This window comes from Pelophylax lessonae (assembly GCF_965119305.1).
Source record: "Pelophylax lessonae genome assembly, chromosome: 11".
NCBI classification, from domain to species: Eukaryota; Metazoa; Chordata; class Amphibia; order Anura; family Ranidae; genus Pelophylax; species Pelophylax lessonae.
The window spans coordinates 28,021,527-28,041,125 of record NC_138778.1 but is presented as its reverse complement, the minus strand read 5'-3'; the positions used below and the strand labels follow the sequence as shown (position 1 = coordinate 28,041,125).

General features: G+C 47.9%; 1 protein-coding gene across 1 annotated transcript in view; it reads right to left on the bottom strand.

Annotated features, from left to right (window-relative positions):
• The window catches only part of ACSF2 (acyl-CoA synthetase family member 2), a 117,491-nt gene extending 113,393 nt beyond the window's left edge, over nt 1-4,098 (bottom strand). Inside the window, exon 1 of the mRNA XM_082272488.1 lies at nt 3,947-4,098. Coding sequence (XP_082128614.1) covers nt 3,947-4,038 — 92 coding nt within the window. The 5' untranslated portion in view covers nt 4,039-4,098. The remainder of the gene's footprint in view (nt 1-3,946) is intronic.
• Nucleotides 4,099-19,599: the final 15,501 nt, after the last annotated feature.

The following is a 19,599-nucleotide window of genomic DNA, read 5'->3' as shown; positions in this document are numbered from 1 at the left end:
TTTGGAGATTGTACAATAGGCTGAGCTTGTCACTCATTCTATCGTGCAAAGATTTTTGGGGCAATCTAGTCTCTATGGGGGTTGTCAACAGGGTTCTCCAATGTCTATGGGGCAACCTAATGTCCATGGGTACCTCTAATGTATGTAACCTAATGTCCATGAGTACCTCTAATGTATGTAACCTAATGTCCATGGGTACCTCTAATGTATGTAACCTAATGTCCATGAGTACCTCTAATGTATGTAACCCTAATGTCCATGGCGTGCTCAAACCCTATGAGCACTCTATGAGCTCAAACCCTATTAGGGGATGGCTCAAACTTCCATAGGGTGCTCTAACATCTAAGGGGCATTCTAACCTCCATGGGTTGCTCTACCTCCCATGGGGTTCTCTAACATTTATGGGGCATCTTAACACCTATGGGAGAAGCTAATTCTATGAGGCGCTCTAACCTTCATGGGGTACGCCAACGCCTTTGGGGTGCTCTATTGTCTATAGGCCGCTGTAACTTCCATGGAGGGAGCTAACGTCTATGGGGCACTCTAAATTTCATGGGTCACTCTAAAGTCTATAGGCCACTCTAACGTCCATGGAGCACTGTAACGTCTATGGGGCTCTCTAACGTCCATGGGGTCCTTTGTCTATGGGCCGTTCTCACCTTGGTAGGTCACTTTAAGGTCCATGGGGTGCTTTATCTATGGAGTGCTCTAAAGTCTATGGGCCGCTCTAACCTCCATTGGGTGCGCTAATGTCTATGGGGCACTCTAACCTCCATGGGTTGCTCTAATGTCTATGGGTTGCCTTCTACATGGGTCCTCCAAAATGTATGGGGTTGTGTTAACGTCTATGGGGCATTTTAACCTCCATGGAGCACTCTAATGTCTATAGGCCTCCCTAATGTCCATGGAGTGCTCTGTCTATGGGTCGCTCTAACCTCAGTATGTGACTCTGAAGTCCATGGGCTCTACACTCCATAGCGCGCCTCGGGGTGAGCTAACGTCAATGGAGCACTAATGCCAATGCGGCATTCTAGCGTCCATGAGGGGTTTTGTCTATGGGTCACTCTAACCTCAGTAGGTTGCTCTAAGGTCCATGGTATGCTTTGTTTATGGGGTGATCCAACATCTATCGAACACTCTAACGCCAATGGGGCATTCTAGCATCCATGGTGTGCTTTGTCCATGGGTCGCTCTAAACTCATTTGGTTATTCTAAGGTCTGTGGGGTTCTCTAAACTCCATAGGTCACTATACTGTCCATAGGCTGCTCTAAAGTTTATGGGGTGCTCTAATCTCCATGGGGCCCCCATACCTCTATAGGTTGGTTTAAGATCTATGGGGCCCTCTAGACTCCATGGGTCGCTCTAAGATCTATGGGGCCTTCTAACTTCCATAGGTCACTCTAACATCTATGGGGCCTTCTAACCTCCATGGGTCGTGCTAACATCTTTGGGACTATCTAACCAACATGGGAAGCTACAACCTCCATAGGTCGTTCAAATCTATCAGGCACTCTAACCTCCATGGGTCACTCTAACATCTATGGGGCCTTCTAACCTCCATGGGTCTTGCTAGCATCTATGGGACCCTGTAACTTACATGGGGTGCTCTAACCTCCATGGGTCATTCAAAACTATAGGGCCCTCTAACCCCAGTGGGTCGCTTAAAGATATTTGAGGTGCTTTAACCTCCATGGAGTGTTTAAGAATCTGTGGGGAGCTCTAAGATCTATGTGGCTCTCTAACCGCCATGGAGTGTTTTAACATCTGTTAGGCACTTTAACCTACATGTGGCACTCCAACATCCACTGGGGCTTTAAGATCTATGTGTTGCTCTAACCTCCATGGACTGTTTTAAGATCTGTGAGGCACACTAAGATCTATGAGGCACTCTATTCTCCACTGGGGCTTTAAGATCTATGAGGTGCTCTAACCTCCATGGAGTGATTTAAGATCTATGGGGCACTCTAACATCCATGGGGCCCTCTAACCTCCATGTAGTGTTTTAAGATCTGTGGGGTGCTCTAAGATCTATGAGGCACTCTAACCTCCATAGGGCCCTCTAACCTCCATGGAGTGTTTTAGGATCTGTGGGGCGCTCTAAGATCTATGAGGCACTCTAACCTCCATAGGGCCCTCTAACCTCCATGGAGTGTTTTAGGATCTGTGGGGTGCTCTAAGATCTATGAGGCACTCTAACCTCCATAGGGCTCTCTAACCTCCATGGAGTGTTTTAGGATCTGTGGGGCGCTCTAAGATCTATGAGGTGCTCTAACCTCCTTGGAATGTTTTAAGATCTATGGGGCGCTCTAACCTCTGTGGGGCGCTCTAAGATCTATGAGGCGCTCTAACCTCTATCGAGTACTCTAAGATCCATGGGGCGCTCTAAGATCCGTGGGGCGTTCTAAGATCCGTGGGGCGTTCTAAGATCCGCGGGGCGCTCTAACATCTATGGGGCGCCCTAACATTTGTGAGGCGCTCTAACATCTATGAGGTGCTCTAACCTCTATGGGGCGCTCTAACATCTGTGGGGTGCTCTAACCTCTATGGAGTGCTCTAGGATCTGTGAGGCGCTCTAACATCTATGAGGCGCTCTAACATCTGTGGGGCGCTCTAACATCTGTGAGGCGCTCTAACATCTGTGAGGCGCTCTAACATCTGTGAGGCGCTCTAACATCTATTGGGCGCTCTAACCTCTATAGGGTGCTCTAAGATCTATGGGGGTCTCTAACCTCTTTGGGGCGCCTTAACCTCTATGGGGTACTCTAAGATCTATGGGGCGCTCTAACATCTATGGGGCGCTCTAACCTCTATGGGGCGCTCTAACCTCTATGGGGCGCTCTAACCTCTATGGGGCGCTCTAAGATCTATGGGGTGCTCTAAGATCTATGGGGTGCTCTAACCTCTATGGGGTGCTCTAACCTCTATGGGGTGCTCTAAGATCTATGGGGCGCTCTAAGATCTATGGGGCGCTCTAACCTCTATGGGGCGCTCTAACCTCTATGGGGCGCTCTAACCTCTATGGGGTGCTCTAACCTCTATGGTGTGCTCTAAGATCTATGGGTTGCTCTAACCTCTATGGGGTGCTCTAAGATCTATGGGGTGCTCTAACCTCTATGGGGTGCTCTAAGATCTATGGGGTGCTCTAAGATCTATGGGGTGCTCTAACCTCTATGGGGTGCTCTAATCTCTATGGGGCGCTCTAACCTCTATGGGGCGCTCTAACCTTTATGGGGTGCTCTAAGATCTATGGGGTGCTCTAACCTCTATGGGGCGCTCTAACCTCTATGGGGTGCTCTAAGATCTATGGGGTGCTCTAAGATCTATGGGGTGCTCTAAGATCTAAGGGGATGTTCTAACCTCTATGGGATGCTCTAACCTCTATGGGGTGCTCTAAGATCTATGGGGTGCTCTAAGATCTATGGGGTGCTCTAAGATCTATGGGGTGCTCTAAGATCTATGGGGGGGCTCTAAGATCTATGGGGTGCTCTAACCTCTATGGGGTGCTCTAACCTCTATGGGGCGCTCGAACCTCTATAGGGCGCTCTAACCTCTATAGGGCGCTCTAACCTCTATGGGGTGCTCTAAGATCTATAGGGTGCTCTAAGATCTATGGGGTGCTCTAAGATCTATGGGGTGCTTTAACCTCTATGGGGTGCTCTAACATCTATGGGGTGCTCTAACATCTATGGGGTGCTCTAACCTCTATGGGGTGCTTAGATCTATGGGGTGCTCTAAGATCTATGGGGTGCTTAGATCTATGGGGGCTGTGCAGCCTTCAGCGGAGAAGCAGCCATTCCTTCCAGCTGTTCTCACTTATTGACCCAGGCATTACTGACAGATATTCCCCGCAGTGTGTAAGCAGACATAAAGTTGGAGGTTGGCCATTAGCATTGCAATGACTTTTATTGCACAGAGTATAATACATGTTACCCCCTTCACCCTTACCTGCCCTGGTGCATCCCCCGAGACCACACCCTCTGCACCCCCGCACTCAGCGCCTTCCGAGCCAGCAGCATCATCCTCCCCGATCGCGCCATGAGAGCCCCGCACAGCCACCGCAAAAAAAGTCCCGACAATGGAACCGCCCGATGTAGCTGCGGGTACCTTTAATTAAGCCACGCCCGCCTGTCCCTAGTCCCCGCCCCTCAGAAGTCGCCCCTAGAGCGCAGTATCATTCCACTCGGCGCCCCGCGGCTGATTCGATTTGCCTATCCCCGCCCACACACCATATAAGGGTGGTTGGAGGGGGTCAGCGAGGGAGCGTCTAAAAAGTTCTGTCCGCACTTTGGAAGCAGTCGGAGTGTGAAGCTGAGCTGTTTGGTGCCAACATGGGAATTCATTATAGAAAGTTCCTCTGCAGATGCCAAATTACATAAAGTACAACCAGTGGTGAATGCGGTGACCTGAAATCCCCCGTGCAATGCCACCAGTTTAAGAGAAGAGTTGTGATGGGGCATTTAGGGGTTAAAAAAAAGTGACAGCGCCTCACCGACTGTCAAACGCCCTCTAAAAAGCGAACCACCGCTGGATCACTCTTTAGAGGGTGATTCCATTGTAAGCCCTAAACCAAGGTTCATATACACTATACTGTCAAGAGTATTGAGACGCCTGCCTTAAGGCTCCGTTCACATTATAGTGTATGGATCACGGGCAGAACCGCCGCGGTTCCGCCCGCGATCCGAAGATTATTGCAAATCGCGGGACGCCTGTGCGTTTCCCATTGATTTGCAATAGACCCCCAAACGCTGAGCGATGTTGCCACGATTTCCGCCTGCCGAATCGCGGTAATATCGCGCAAAAAAAATCGCGGGACGCAATACGATCCAAAGAAGCTCTTGTACTTTTTTGGTCGTAATGCGTCCCGCAATTTTTTTTTGCGCGATGTTACCGCGATTCGGCAGGCGGAAATCGCGGCAACATCGCTCAGCGTTTGGGGGTCTATTGCAAATCAACGGGCAACGCACAGGCGTCCCGCGATTTGCAATAATCTCCGGATCGCGGGCGGAACCGCGGCGGTTCTGCCCGTGATCCATACGCTATAATGTGAATTTTAATGGCATCCCAGTCTTAGTCCGTAGGGTTCAACTATTTTAATTTAATATAATGAATTTTTTTCAATGAACTATGAACACCAATGATCAATGTATACACTTGTGGGTATTCTTTGAAACAATGTAGCACTTCTTTGTTACATTTGTTATGTTTGCTGAATCCGTTTTTGACACATTTATATGTGGGTATTTATGGAAGCACCAGAACACTCTTATCACATTAATAGGTTAGTGCTCTTTCACACGAACGATCCGATCAGATTTTTAGGCGGATCTGAACGGATGCCCCATGCATCCCTATGGGGCAGCGGATGTCAGTGGAGACATGTCCACTGACACCCACTGCCATCCGACCGCATCCGATCCTGTCCGTGAAATTCGGACGGATGGAAACCCTATTTTCCATCCGTCCAGGGGATCGGATGGGATCGGATGAGAGCGGACAGGCGGTTCATTCTCATCCGATTCCCCATAGAGAGCTGCGGGGATCTGACACCTCCGTCTCTGCACACAGAGCGGAGAGGGAGATGTCACCTGCCTGCTCAGCGGGGATCAGCGGATCGATCTCCACTGAGCAGCACGGAGTCCGCCAACGGAGGCGGACCGTATGAAAGGAGCCTTATGTTTATTGTAATATTTTTTTGATACGATATCAGTCTAGCAATTTTTGATTTCACTTAGTAAGATTTATGATTTTAGCACTTTAAGTCCCGGTTCACACATATGCGATGCAGGAACCCTGCGAATCTACGGCGAGTCCCCGCATCGCATTCAACTCGCTGGCGGTTCACACTGCCATATGCGAATCCCTGGGGGTGTCAATACAAAGTTAACGACACCCCCAGATCAGTTTGCATATCGCAGTACGAACTGTCAGTTCAGACATGTGAACACCCATGTGATACGATTCTGCTGCAGACCCAAAAAAGTGTCCTGTGCGAGTTGTGTCCAAATGCAACGCAAATTCAGCCATACAATCTAGAGCAGTGTGCTGCGAATCACATGCAATGTCTGTCATCGCATATATGTGAACAGGGACTTAAGATTGTAAAAGCGTTTATTTGGGTATACTTGCATACAGCGCTGTCACTTTTTTGGTCTATATTTGTGATGGAGACATTCTCAATAAGAGAGCGCCAGTATCAATTACCTCCTAGGCCCGGTTATTTGTTATATATTTTTTCAGTACTGATAGGTGACACTGATGGGCACTGATTGGTAGCACTGCTGGGCACTGATTGGCAGCACTGATGGGCACTGATTGGTAGCACTGCTGTGCACTGATTGGTAGCACTGATAGGCACTGATTGGTAGCACTGTTGGGCACTGATTGGTAGCACTGCTGGGCACTGATTGGCAGCACTGATGGGCACTGATTGGTAGCACTGTTGTGCACTGATTGGTGGCACTGATTGGTAGCACTGTTGGGCACTGATTGGTAGCACTGCTGGGCACTGATTGGCAGCACTGATGGGCACTGATTGGTAGCACTGCTGGGCACTGATTGGCAGCACTGATGGGCACTGATTGGCAGCACTGACAGGCACTGATTGGTAGCACTGATAGGCACTGATTGGTAGCACTGTTGGGCACTGATTGGTAGCACTGATGGGCACTGATTGGCAGCACTGATGGGCACTGATTGGTAGCACTGATGGGCACTGATTGGCAGCACTGGTGGGCACTATTGGGACTGCACTGATAATCAGGACACTGGCAATCAGTGCCCTGACTATCAGTGTAGATGTGCCTTTAACACAAGCCAGCTTGTGTTTACATCCTGTTATCAGCTGTCATTGGACACAGCTGATCACGTGGTAAAGGGCCGCTGTGATTGGCCCTTTACCCCGATCTGTGAGTCTGAGCTGAGTCATGGACGTCCTCCCGGCAAAGTCAGCCCGCACTGTAGCCATCATTCGGCTATAGAGCAGGCAGGAAGTGGTTATAGTGGTTGTAAACCTTTACATATAACAAGTGAAGGGACTGGCCTCAGGTGATACCCAGAGATTAAACAAATCCTCCTACATAAGGTGTACCTGTTTATCTGCAGCCCTCTCTACATCCATCCAAAGTGCTGAATTTATAAAGCTTGTATGAGAGTTCAGAGAAAAGGGGACAGAGAACAAAAATTACACTCTGTAGAGCTCAGTGAAGAGAGCTCTGAAAGCTGATTCGAGGGAAGGCACCGCCCCCCCCCCCTCCACACAGCACACAGGAACAGAGCTGAGGCTGTCAATCAGCTAGAGGTCCCTCCCCTGTCACCTTATTCTTCTTGGTGTCAGGAAAACTTGTCAGAAGTGACTCATGCTGATAGCAGAGGAAGGAAACAGCAATGACACTACCGTCTCGGTTCACATTTGTGCGATGCGGGAACGCTGTGAATATGCAGCGTGTTCCCGCATCGCCTCCGCACCCCTGGCAGTTCACACTGCCATATGCGATACGCTGGGGGTGCCAATTAAAGGTTAACACCCCCAGTTGAGATCGCATATCGCAAGTTCGCAAAGAATCGGATCGCACTAGTGTGAACCACCATGCGATCCGATTCTGCTGCGGATTAAAAACAAAAAGGGTCATGTGCGTGTTTAGAGCGATTGCCTTGCGAATTCAGCCATACAAACTGTATGGCTGAAATTTGCACCGCACAGAGATCGCATGTAATTTAGGAGCAGTGCACTCCGAATTACATGCAATCTCTGTGATCGCACTAATGTGAACCGGCACTTAGTGCTCTGGATTGAGAAAAGTACACACTATAGAGGGATATGCTTTGTTCATATTTCATGTCTGAGGTTTACACCCACTTTAAATTATATTTTTTCCAAACAATACACAAATACCGCGTGACAAAAAAAGTGCAACACCCGCCATTTTATTCTCTATGGTCTCCGTTTAAAAAATATATATACTGTATATATATATATATATATATAATGTTTGGGGGTTGTAAAAAAAAAAGTAAAAAAAGTGCAGATTTTTTTACATATGTGACAGAAATGTCGGAATTGGCCTGGGGGTAAAGCTCACCTTCACTCCCCAGATCCACTTTAGCTCCCTGTCAGATATTTTATGTCTGAGGTTTACAACCACTTTTAGAGTCCATTCACACTTGTGCGACTTGTCGTGCGACTTTCGACCCCAACGTCACATGAAAAGTCGCACCCCATGTTCCCCAATGATACCTGTTCAAATCTGTTCGACTTCAAGTCACAGCGACTTCAAAGTAGTTCCTGCACTTCTTTGATCTGACTTTCATGCCACTTGAGGTCCATAGATCTCAATGTAAACTCTCAAAGGTCGCATGAAAGTCGCACCTGTATGATATAGATGTGATTTGGGTGGGACATGTGTAAAAAGAATGCCGGCAAAGAAAAATAAATGAAAAAAAAAACAATAAAAATGACAAATCTTTCCCGTAGTTAGTAGACGGGATAACTTTTGCGCAAACCAATCAAAATACGCTTATTGCGATTTTTTTTTTTAGCAAAAATACGTAGCAGAAAACAAATTGGCCTAAAATGTTAAAATAATTAGATTTTTACATTTTTTGGGGGGGAAAGTTATAAAGCAGAATGTGAAAAATATTGTTTTTTTTTTTTCAGAATTGTCGCATTTTTTTTTTTTATAGCGCAAAAAATAAAAATCGCACAGGTGATCAAATGCCAGCAAAAGAAAACTCTGTTTGTGGGGAAAAAAGGACGTGAAATTCGTTTAGGTACAGCGTCGCACGACCGCGCAATTGTCCGTTAAAGTCACACAGTAAAAAAATCGCAAAAAACCCCCTGGTCAGGAAGGGGGTAAAATCTTAAAGCGGTAGTATACCGCTTTTTGGCACTTTAACCTACAGGTAAGCCTATAATAAGGCTTACCTGCAGGTACAAATAATATCTCCTAAACCGGCACGGTTTAGGAGATATTTACAGTGCATGCAGCCGCTCGCGCGAGCGGCGCATGCGCTCTGAAGGTCCGGGGGGACCTTCAATTAACTTGCCGGGAGCTTGCCGGAAAAATCACTCCCGCGCGCATGCCAATCATCGCGCCGGAGCCGTCTCTTCTGGCCAATCACCGCGCCGGAGCCGCCGAACCCGGAAGAGACGGCGAGGGATCATGGCAGCGCCTGCAGCGATGTCCGGGGGTCCGTGTCGGGGCTTCGTTCTAAGGTAAGTTACACATAATGGGCTAGTATGCGATGCATACTAGCTCATTATGCCTTTGTCTTGCAGGTTTTTTTTTTTTTTTTTTTTATGTTTTAGGGTTTACAACCGCTTTAAGTGGTTAAGGGGGAAAATCCTTCCGGTCCAGAAGTGGTTAAAACAGATTCCTCCATCCACACTCTATGGTGCTGATAGATGAATCTTCCGGAGGGCCTCTTATTTTAACACATAGCTCCTCCCATATAAGTTTCCTGCTGGCTCCTTCTATGTTTCATTCCAGGAATGTGGAGTGGGTGGGAGGCAGTGGACTGGGTCACCCTCTGAGTGAGTTTGCTGGTTCATCAGGAATCAGCCAAAACACAGAGTGTATGAGCGCCTTAAACTGATTGCATATGATCACCTGGTAATACATCCCATTCAGTTGGAAATAGAAATGAAAGGCAAAACATTTGTGTACCGATATAAAAAAAAAAACAAAAAAACATATAAATACTTTTTTTCCTTGTTTTTTTTTTAAAGGGGACCACATTCCAGCTGCATAAGAGCTGGGGGAGGAGAAGCAGCAGCACACTGAGCTTGCCAGGAAATGGCTGTGCAGCAGGGGCACGTCAGGACAAGTCTGATCATCTGAGGAGAGCATACTGAGTTCTCAGCATAGCTAGAGAACTGACCATGCTGTGCTCTCCTGATTAGTGTGGTCAGTTTTTAATAGGAAAGCAGAGGGACTGGCAGGAACACTGGGGATTTCACATAAAAGAAGCAATACAAAGAGAATGGGATAGTTTCTCATACCAGTACATGGTACAGCAGGCACATATCAGGAATATGAAGTGTTGGAGCAACAAACGCTTTAAAGACATCTGATTGCAAACAGATTTTATAAATGATTGCCCTGTTTACATCTATGCATATCGGAATGGGGATTCCAGAATCGCTGCAAAACGCGCAATACATTTGCAGTGCTATTATTTCCTAATGGCACCCAAATGCGGTATGGTTGTTTTCAGCAGGGAGGTGGAGGAATGCAGTTCCGGCACCTCCAGCACTGAATGTATGTAATAGCAAGGGGAGTGGGGTATCACTTTTTCTAGCATAAACCCCCCAAATCGAATTTTCTCTCATCCTCGTCCCCTTCCAATACAAATCACCCTAAATCACCCCACCATGTAAAAATGCCCCCCCCCCCCAAAGAAAAAAAAATCCCCTCCGTGCACAAATCCTCTACCCCTCAAATTTTCCCTCCGAATACACGTCCTCTCCCCCCACTCCAAATCCCCCCTGCAGGTACGCCAAGTTTGGCTGTTTTGAATGCTGTAATTTTTTTTAATTTGGCGCCGAGTACCCAGAAGTGATGTCATGACATCACTTCCGGGTTTTTCCATGGAGACCCGATCAGAACCGAATGCGGCTTTGATCAGGTCTTATCTTCGGCTGCCGTTCAGGCTGGTTTCCCAGGTCTCCTGGTGGGACGGGAGATCCAGGCGAGCCGCGGAAGGCGGCAGGAGGGTGGTGGACAACATCCCCTCCCGCTCCTTGTAATGACAGCCAAGCGGCTTCTCAGCCACATCGGTTGTCATTACAAGACAGCCGACCATCAGCTATGGACGCCGGTACCGGGGTGATGCCTCTAGGTGCAGGCATCACTTCGGTACAAGCACTTTCCCGAAATATCGGTAACCTCAGGGGCTGATTCTGATATATGGGGGAAAATGCATATCAGCTTTCGCCGATAATCGGTCGATCCCTAATACAAATCCCCAAAAATCACCACTCCTAACACACAGACACCCAAGTTTCCCCTCCTGCAGACTCCCAAATCCCCCTCCCAACACAAATCCTCTCCACCCCAATCCCCTCGAGGTGCCCCCCCCCGATGTCATATGATACTGCATTGCCAAGGACAGCCACCCCTCCTGCCCATCACTTGTCCTGGCCGCAGGGCAGCTTAGGTCAGCACAGGTGAGTCAGTAGTAATACAAAGTCCCCTCTGTCCCATCAATTAAATGCCACATACAGCCTACAGTCCTGATACAAAATGGAAAGTCGACTAATTTCCCACGCTCCCTAAACCAATACTACCGGATCTGTGGGCGTGGCCTCACAACTTTTACTTTATATTCTTTTAGTAGTTGATTAGGAAGTGAACTTGTAACAAGGAAACAGATGACAGTGACATTCAGTAACTTGTCAAACAAGTGATTGTACACACCAACCTGAGGTTTATAGATTCAATAAAAAACAATCGACCAAACCACAGATTAAAAAATGTGATAGAAATGATGATTATGATCTACAATTTACCATTTTGTGTTATAGTTTGTCAGCATTAGGCTCACCATACATATCACAATCTACTGTCTGCTAAGCATACACTACACAATCTGATTGCACAATCTCCTTTACATCTACCTTAACCGGTTTTTTACTCCCCCCACACCGATATGCTGCAGCTTTGCGGCTCTCCTGCGCAAAATGACATATCTGTACGTCATTTCGTGCTCTGGGCCTGGGGCGCATGTGCCGCGGGTGACCTACTCTCATTGTGATTGGGCACAGCAGGAGCCAATCAGCGAGTCCGTTGGACCTGATGTTTGCTGGCACCCCGCAATCGTTCGTGAGAGAGGCAGAACGGCGGTCTGCCTATGTACACAATGCAGGATGTGAGGGGAAAATGGAGATCTTGTGTTCCTGCTAAGCAGGAACACGGATCTCTGTCTTCCCCCAGTAAAATCACCTCCTCCACACAGTTAGTAAGCACTCCCTAGGAGCACATTTAACCCTTTGATCGCCCCTGATGCTTCATTCGTTTTCCATTCCTGTGCTCCTTGCATTGTAAAGACATTGCGCCAAATTGACATCATGCAGGAAATCAAATTGCATAAAGGAGGATCACAGTGCCAGTATTCCAGGGTCCATCCTTGGTGGGCGTGGCCTGTCTATGACTCTGCCCTGTTAATGTTTTACATTGTAAATGCTGTGGCGTTGGGCGCGCGGTTGCAGCAAGGGCCTTTTCATTTGGCCAGTAAGCCCTTAAGTTTTTACGACCCCCCGGCGTGAACTTAGCCTTGAAAAATCCTCACATGGTTCTGTTGTACAGAACCCGAAACTTCACTGCCGAAGCAAAAAAGTGATGTGATTGGCTGAGTCAGCTCTCTCAACGCCAGGTTTATATGTGCAGAAGGCCAAAGAATGTCAGCAATGCAATAACAGCCATTGACAAGTAATAAAATGGAACTTTTCAGTGAGCATGAATACACTCTCCCAATATACAGCCACAGGATCACTTTCTAAAAAAAGCTTTAACTTTTATCATTCAAAAACAGTCCTGGTTCAGTGACTTTGTCTAGGCCGAGATGATGCATCAGTCTGCTGCAGGCAGAAAAAACATTTCCTCAGTCTCCTCTCCTCTCAGTGATCAGATTGCAACACTAACTTTGCTGCAAATCACAAGGGAAGAGGCTGCAGCAGGGGCTGATCTGTGTCAGCAGACATCCCAAGTCTCCCGCGAGGTGCGGGAGACTCCTGCATGTGGGCTGCGACTCCCTGACACCTGCAAGTGCAGCTGTCAGAACTGAGCCGATGCTTCTTGTATAGTTCCGGCTCCATTCTATCACAGGTGGAGTGATATCAAATGCACTCTGCCTGTGAGAGGAGAGATATAGGAAGCATCGGCTCTGCATGCTTCCTACTGCGCCACTCCTCACACTCCCTGCCAGCATTTCTCACCAGCAGTACCCACAGCAGCACCCATCAGCAGTACCAGCAGTACCCACATCATTACCAGCCAGCAGTAACCACCAGCAGTATCCACCCACAGTACCAGCCAGCAGTACCCACCAGCAGTAACCACCCACAGTACCAGCCAGCAATACCCACCAGCAGTCCCCACTAGCAGTACCAGCCAGTAGTAACCACCAGCAGTAACCACCAGCAGTACCAGCCAGCAGTACCCACCAGCCAACAGTACCAGCCAGCAGTAACCACCAGCAGAACCGGCCAGCAGTACCCCCCAGCATTACCAGCCAGCAGTAACCACCAGTAGAACCAGCCAGCAGTACCCACCAGCAGTACCCATCAGCAGTACCAACCAGCAGGAACCACCAACAGTAACCACCAGCAAAACCAGCCAGCAGTACAGGCCAGCAGTACCAGCCATCAGTATCCAACAGCAGTACCAGCCAGCAGTACCCATCAGCAGTAACCACCAGCAGTATCCAACAGCAGTACCCGCCAGCAGTACCCACCAGCAGTACCAGCCAGCAATACCAGCCAGCAGTAACCACCAGCAGTACCAGCCAGCAGTACCCGCCAGCAATACCAGCCAGCAATACCAGCCAGCAGTAACAACCAGCAGTACCAGCCAGCAGTATCCACCAGCAGTATCCGTCAGCAGTACCAGCCAGCAATACCAGCCAGCAGTATCCACCAGCAGTAACCACCAGCAGAACCGGCCAGCAATACCAGCCAGCAGTAAATCATATGTGCTAGGGGTGCAACTAGCCCCCAGCACATAACTGTAAATATCCCAGCATGTGCAGTGTTTCTGACTCCTACCACCATGACCACTTTAAATCACTGAAGTGGTCATGGCGGTTAGAGTGTTCCTTTAATATCTCTCAGAAGAAATAAACCTCTGTATACTGATTCCATTTCATTTCATCATCCTCTAGTTGTGTTAAATTGGTGGTGGGAAGGTGGGGTAGGGGTGCGGAGTGCCACCTCCCTGAACTGAGGTTTCACAGGTTGGGATATCTGTTTCACACTTTTGTGGACACAGCCAAAAATTGTGCGGGTGCCAGGATTTACATGACATGTCATGACAAATAGATCAGGGTGTTCTGCTCCATAAAATAGCAGGTTAAACTACACTAGTCTGAACAACTACAGAATCCAGTTACTATTGAATGTATGAGCCTCATAAATAAAAAAACCTTTAGCCCCCATTCACACTGGTGCGACTTTCATGTAATTTGACAGTAACCAGCCAGCAGTACCCACCCGCAGTACCAGCCAGCAGTACCCACCAGCAGTAACCACCAGCAGTACCCACTAGCAGTACCAGCCAGCAGTAACCACCAGCAGTAACCACCAACAGTACCCACCAGCAGTAACCACCAGCAGTACCAGCCAGCAGTAACCACAAGCAGTAACCACCAGTAGAACCAGCCAGCAGTACCCACCAGCAGTACCAGCCAGCAGTACCAGCCAGCAGTAATTTCCAGCAGTAACCACCAGCAGAACCGGCCAGCAGTACTCACCAGCAGTACCAGCCAGCAGTAACCACCAGTAGAACCAGCCAGCAGTACCCATCAGCAGTACCAACCAGCAGGAACCACCAACAGTAACCACCAGAAGAATTAGCCAGCAGTACAGGCCAGCAGTACCCACCAGCAGTACCAGCCTTCAGTAACCACCAGCAGTACCAGCCAGCAGTACCTGTCAGCAGTACCCATCAGCTCAGCAGTAACCACCAGCAGAACCAGCCAGCAGTATCCACCAGCAGTACCCGTCAGCAGTACCAGCCAGCAATACCAGCCAGCAGTAACCACCAGCAGTACCAGCCAGCAATACCAGCCAGCAGTAACCACCAGCAGTACCAGCTAGCAGTAAGTCATATGTGCTAGGGGTGCAACTAGCCCCCAGCACATAACTGTAAATATCCCCGCATGTGCAGTGTTTCTGACTCCTACCACCATGACCACTTCAAATCACTGAAGTGGTCATGGCGGTTAGAGTGTTCCTTTAACCACTTAAGCCCCGGAGGATTTGGCTGCTAAAGGACCAGGGGTTTTTTTGCGATTTTTTACTGCGTGACTTTAACGGACAATTGCGCGGTCGTGCGACGCTGTACCTAAACGAATTTGACGTCCTTTTTTTCCCACAAACAGAGCTTTCTTTTGGTGGTATTTGATCACCTGTGCGATTTTTTGATCACGCGCTATAAACAAAAAAAGAGCGTAAATTTTGCAAAAATAACAATATTTTTCACATTTTTTTATATGAAATTCCCCCAAAAAAAAAGTAAAAATCAAAATTTTTTAACATTTTTCGGCCAATTTGTTTTATGCTACCTATGTTTGGTAAAAAAAATCGCAAAAAGCGTATTTTGATTGGTTTGCGCAAAAGTTATCGCGTTTACTAACAAAGAGAAAGATTTTTGTCATTTTTGGTGTTTTTTTTTTTAACGCGTAATGGCGGCGATCTGCGATTTTTTTTTCGGTACTGCGACATTGCGGCGGACAGATCGGACCCTTGACTGACATTTTTGACACTTTTGGGGTTACCAGTGACATTACTGCAGTAATCAGTGCTATACATATGCACTGTTACTGCAAAAATGACACTGGCAGGGAAGGGGTTAACTTTATTGGACAGGGAGGGGTTAAGTGTGTCCTAGGGGCGTGCTTTCTACTGTGTAGGGACATTGCTATTGGTGTAAAAGCAAAGATCAACCGTTCTACATAGTAGAACGGTCAGATCTTTACTTTTACACAGGGAGAACTGACAGGCAGCTTGTTTACACAAGCTGCTCTGTCTTTCTCCCTTCACAGGAGCGATCGTAGTGTGGCCGGCGGACATCGAGTCCGCCGGTCACACGCACTGACTTGCCTGTGAACGAGCCGCGGCGGGCGCGCGCCTCGGCGGGCGCGCGCCCGCTCGCTATAGGCTCGCAAGTCAGTGACAGGCGAGTGACGTACCGATACGTCACTCTGCCTGGCCGGGGCTGACCGCCGCAGTATATAGTCGTGCGGCGGTCGGCAACCGGTTAATATCTCTCAAAAGAAATAAACCTCTGTATACTGATTCCATTTCATTTCATCATCCTCTAGTTGTGTTAAATTGGTGGGGGGAAGGTGGGGTAGGGGTGCGCAGTGCCACCTCCCTGAAATGAGGTTTTACAGGTTGGGATATCTGTGTCAGACATTTGTGGACACAGCCAAAAATTGTGCGGGTGCCAGGATTTACATGACATGTCATGACAAGCAGATTAGGGTGTTCTGCTAAAATAGCAGGTTAAACTACACTAGTCTGAACAACTACAGAATCCAGTTACTATTGAATATATGAGCCTCATAAATTAAAAAACCTTTACCCCCCATTCACACTGGTGCGACTTTCATGTACTTTGACAGTTCCAGATCGCAGGACAAGTCGCACCGTATTGCTGGCAATGGAACCCTTAATATAGAAAAAAATATAAAAAGGTTCCTGCGCTACTTTTTGCTGATTTCATTGCATAGAGTTCTGATAAATGAAGTAGCAAGCCACAATGAAGTCAAAAGGTCAAATGGCACTGATATGCGGCTTTGAAATAACGCTGAATTAGCGCGATTTCAAAGCAGCACTGGAGGGAACGGGGGCTTCCCTTTCTGGTCTGTATGAGTGATAAAACATTCGGCAAAAATGGGTTTGTTTCAAATTGCGCTGAATACTGGGCGTGCCTAAAGGGATGTGGTGACAGAGTCTGAGCTCACTTACATAGTAAAGAATGAGTGTTGAATAGGGAATATACAGCACAGTATCTGCTGAGGTTCATTAGAGGGGTCCAGGCCTGACCTTAGACATTGGGGCACCTGTTCGGGGTTAGCAGGAGGCAACCCCTGACCTCTGTGTCACTTACTACTGACCCCTGACCTCTGCATCACTTACTACTGACCCCTGACCTCTGCATCACTTACTACTGACCCCTAACCTTTGCATCACTTAATACTGACCCCTGACCTCTGCGTCACTTACTACTGACCCCTGACCTCTGCATCACTTACTACCGACCCCTGACCTCTGCGTCACTTACTAACGACCCCTGACCTCTGCGTCGCTTACTACCGACCCCTGACCTCTGCGTCACTTACTACTGACTCCTGACCTCTCTGTTACTTACTACCCTGATGTCTGTGTCACTATTGACCCCTAACCTCTGTCATTACAGACCCCTGACCACTCTGTCACTTACTACTGACCCCTGAACTCTCTGTTACTTACTACTGACGCCTGACCTCTCTGTCACTTACTACTGATCCCTGACCTCTCTGTTACCTACTACTGACGCCTGACCTCTCTGTCACTTACTACTGATCCCTGGCCTCTCTGTTACCTACTAATGATGCCTGACCTCTCTGTCACTTACTACTGATCCCTGACCTCTCTGTCACCTACTACTGACCCCCTGACCTCTCTGTCACTTACTACTGACCCCTGACCTCTCTGTCATTTACTACCAATCCCTAACCTCTGGATCACTTACTCCTGACCTCGGCATCATGTACTGCTGACCCTTAAACTCTGCGTCACTACTGACTCTTGAACTTTGCGTCACTTACCACTGACCCCTGTGTTACTTACTACTGACCCCTAAGTCATTACTGACCCCTGAACTCTGTGTCACCTAATACTGACTCCTAAGTCATTACTGACCTCTGAACTCTGCGTCACCTACTACTGACCCCTAAGTCATTACTGACCCCTGAACTCTGTGTCACCTACTACTGACCCCTAAGTCATTACTGACCTCTGAACTCTGCGTCACCTACTACTGACCCTTGAATTCTCTGTCACTTACTCCGGACCCCTGACCTTGGCATCATGTACTACTTACCCCTGAAATCTGCATCTCTTACTACTGACCCCTAAACTCTGCATCCCTACTGACCCTAGACCTCTTCACCACTTACTCCTGACCTCGGCATTATACATTGCTGACCCCATAACTCTGCGTCACTTACTCCGAGTCCTGACCACTGAACTCTGTTTTACTTTATATACCGACCTATGAACTCTGCATCTTTTACTACTGACCCCTGAACTCTCTACCGCTTACTACTGACCCCTAAACTTCATCTTTTACTCCTGACCTCTGATCATGGCATCATGTGCTACTTACCCCTTAAGTCTGCATCACTTACTACTGACCCCTGAATTCTCTGTTACTTACCCCCTGAACTCTGCGTCCCTACTGACCCCTGACCTCTCTGTCACTTACTATTGATCTCTGACCTCTTCATCACTTACTCCTGACCTCAGCATCATATATTACTGACCCCTTAACTCTGCGTCACTTTCACCTGACCCCTGAACTCTTACTTTATACCGAGCTATGAACTCTGCATCACTTACTACTGACCCCTAAGTCATTACTGACCTCTGAACTCTGCATCATCATCATGTAAGGGAGGGTGGGGAACTCTTGACTTCTGATGGGGGGCTCTTGACATGTGATGTGGGGGGGACATCTAGTCTAAGCCCTGGTTCACACTGAATCCGACTTTGAAATTGTGCACCTTCACTTGAAATCGCATGTCAGTTGCGACTTGGCTGACATCTGTGCGACTTCATGCACAGATGTCTATGCAAGTCGCACCTGAAATCGCCAAAAGTAGTGCAGGAAATACTTTTTCAAATCATTGCGGCACTGCAAAATCGGCATCGCAACAATTTGAACGGTTCCATTGCCGACAATAGGGTGCAACCTGTCATGCGATTTGGACCTGTCATGTGATTTGGACCTTTCAAATCGCATGGCAAGAGGCACCAGTGTGAACAGGGGCTCACAGATACAGCCGGCCTTTTGAGGGCAACCTTAATTCTGATGCGACCCGCGATGAAATGGAGTTTGACACCTATGGTCTAGAAGAAGGGGGGCAGGAAGTAGGAATTCTATTGCTATGCAGCAGGGACTGGTTTTGTTTTTTTTTGCTACTAATTGACCTATTATAAATCACTCTGCCAATAGAGATTAGCGATTTGTTCCAAATAAGTTCTTCTTGATGGAACTGATACTGTTTATTCTATTTATTCAAACTGGTGCTGTAATATAAGACGGCGCTCGGCTTGATATCACTCTATAAATAGTCACATAAGCTTGTTACCGTACACTGATTTGGATTGTTAGCGTGGGGCTTGTCCCGCGGTCCCTTAGCGGAATCCGACACATAGATTTTTTTTTTTTTTTCACAGTGACCTCAGTCATCTGAAATAATCTGTTTAGTCTTTCTGGTTTACCTGGGTTATTTTGGCTGTGTCTGTAAACCTCTGGGGCCCAGCCTGGGGTCCAAGGGCCACATAGAGACACTTTCTGCCTCATTACTAGTAAGATAAGCAAACATTGCCTCAATACATTCATCATGTGTATTCTTCCTTGAATCTTGGTGTGCTTTGTGTATTTCCTTCAGATCTGTGCAGAAATCAGTGTGAGACTTTACCTAAAATAAAGACCGCTCACTGCTGCTCTCTCTTCTTATGCAGGGTGACTGGTCTTGTCTCCGCCCTCTCTTGCAGTGTTCAGAAGCAGCCTATAGAGGGTGGAGCATGATAGGTCCCTCCCACAGCTTTGCTCTCTGCACAGACTACATAGTTACATAGTAGGTGAGGTTGAATAAAGACAATAGTCCAGCTA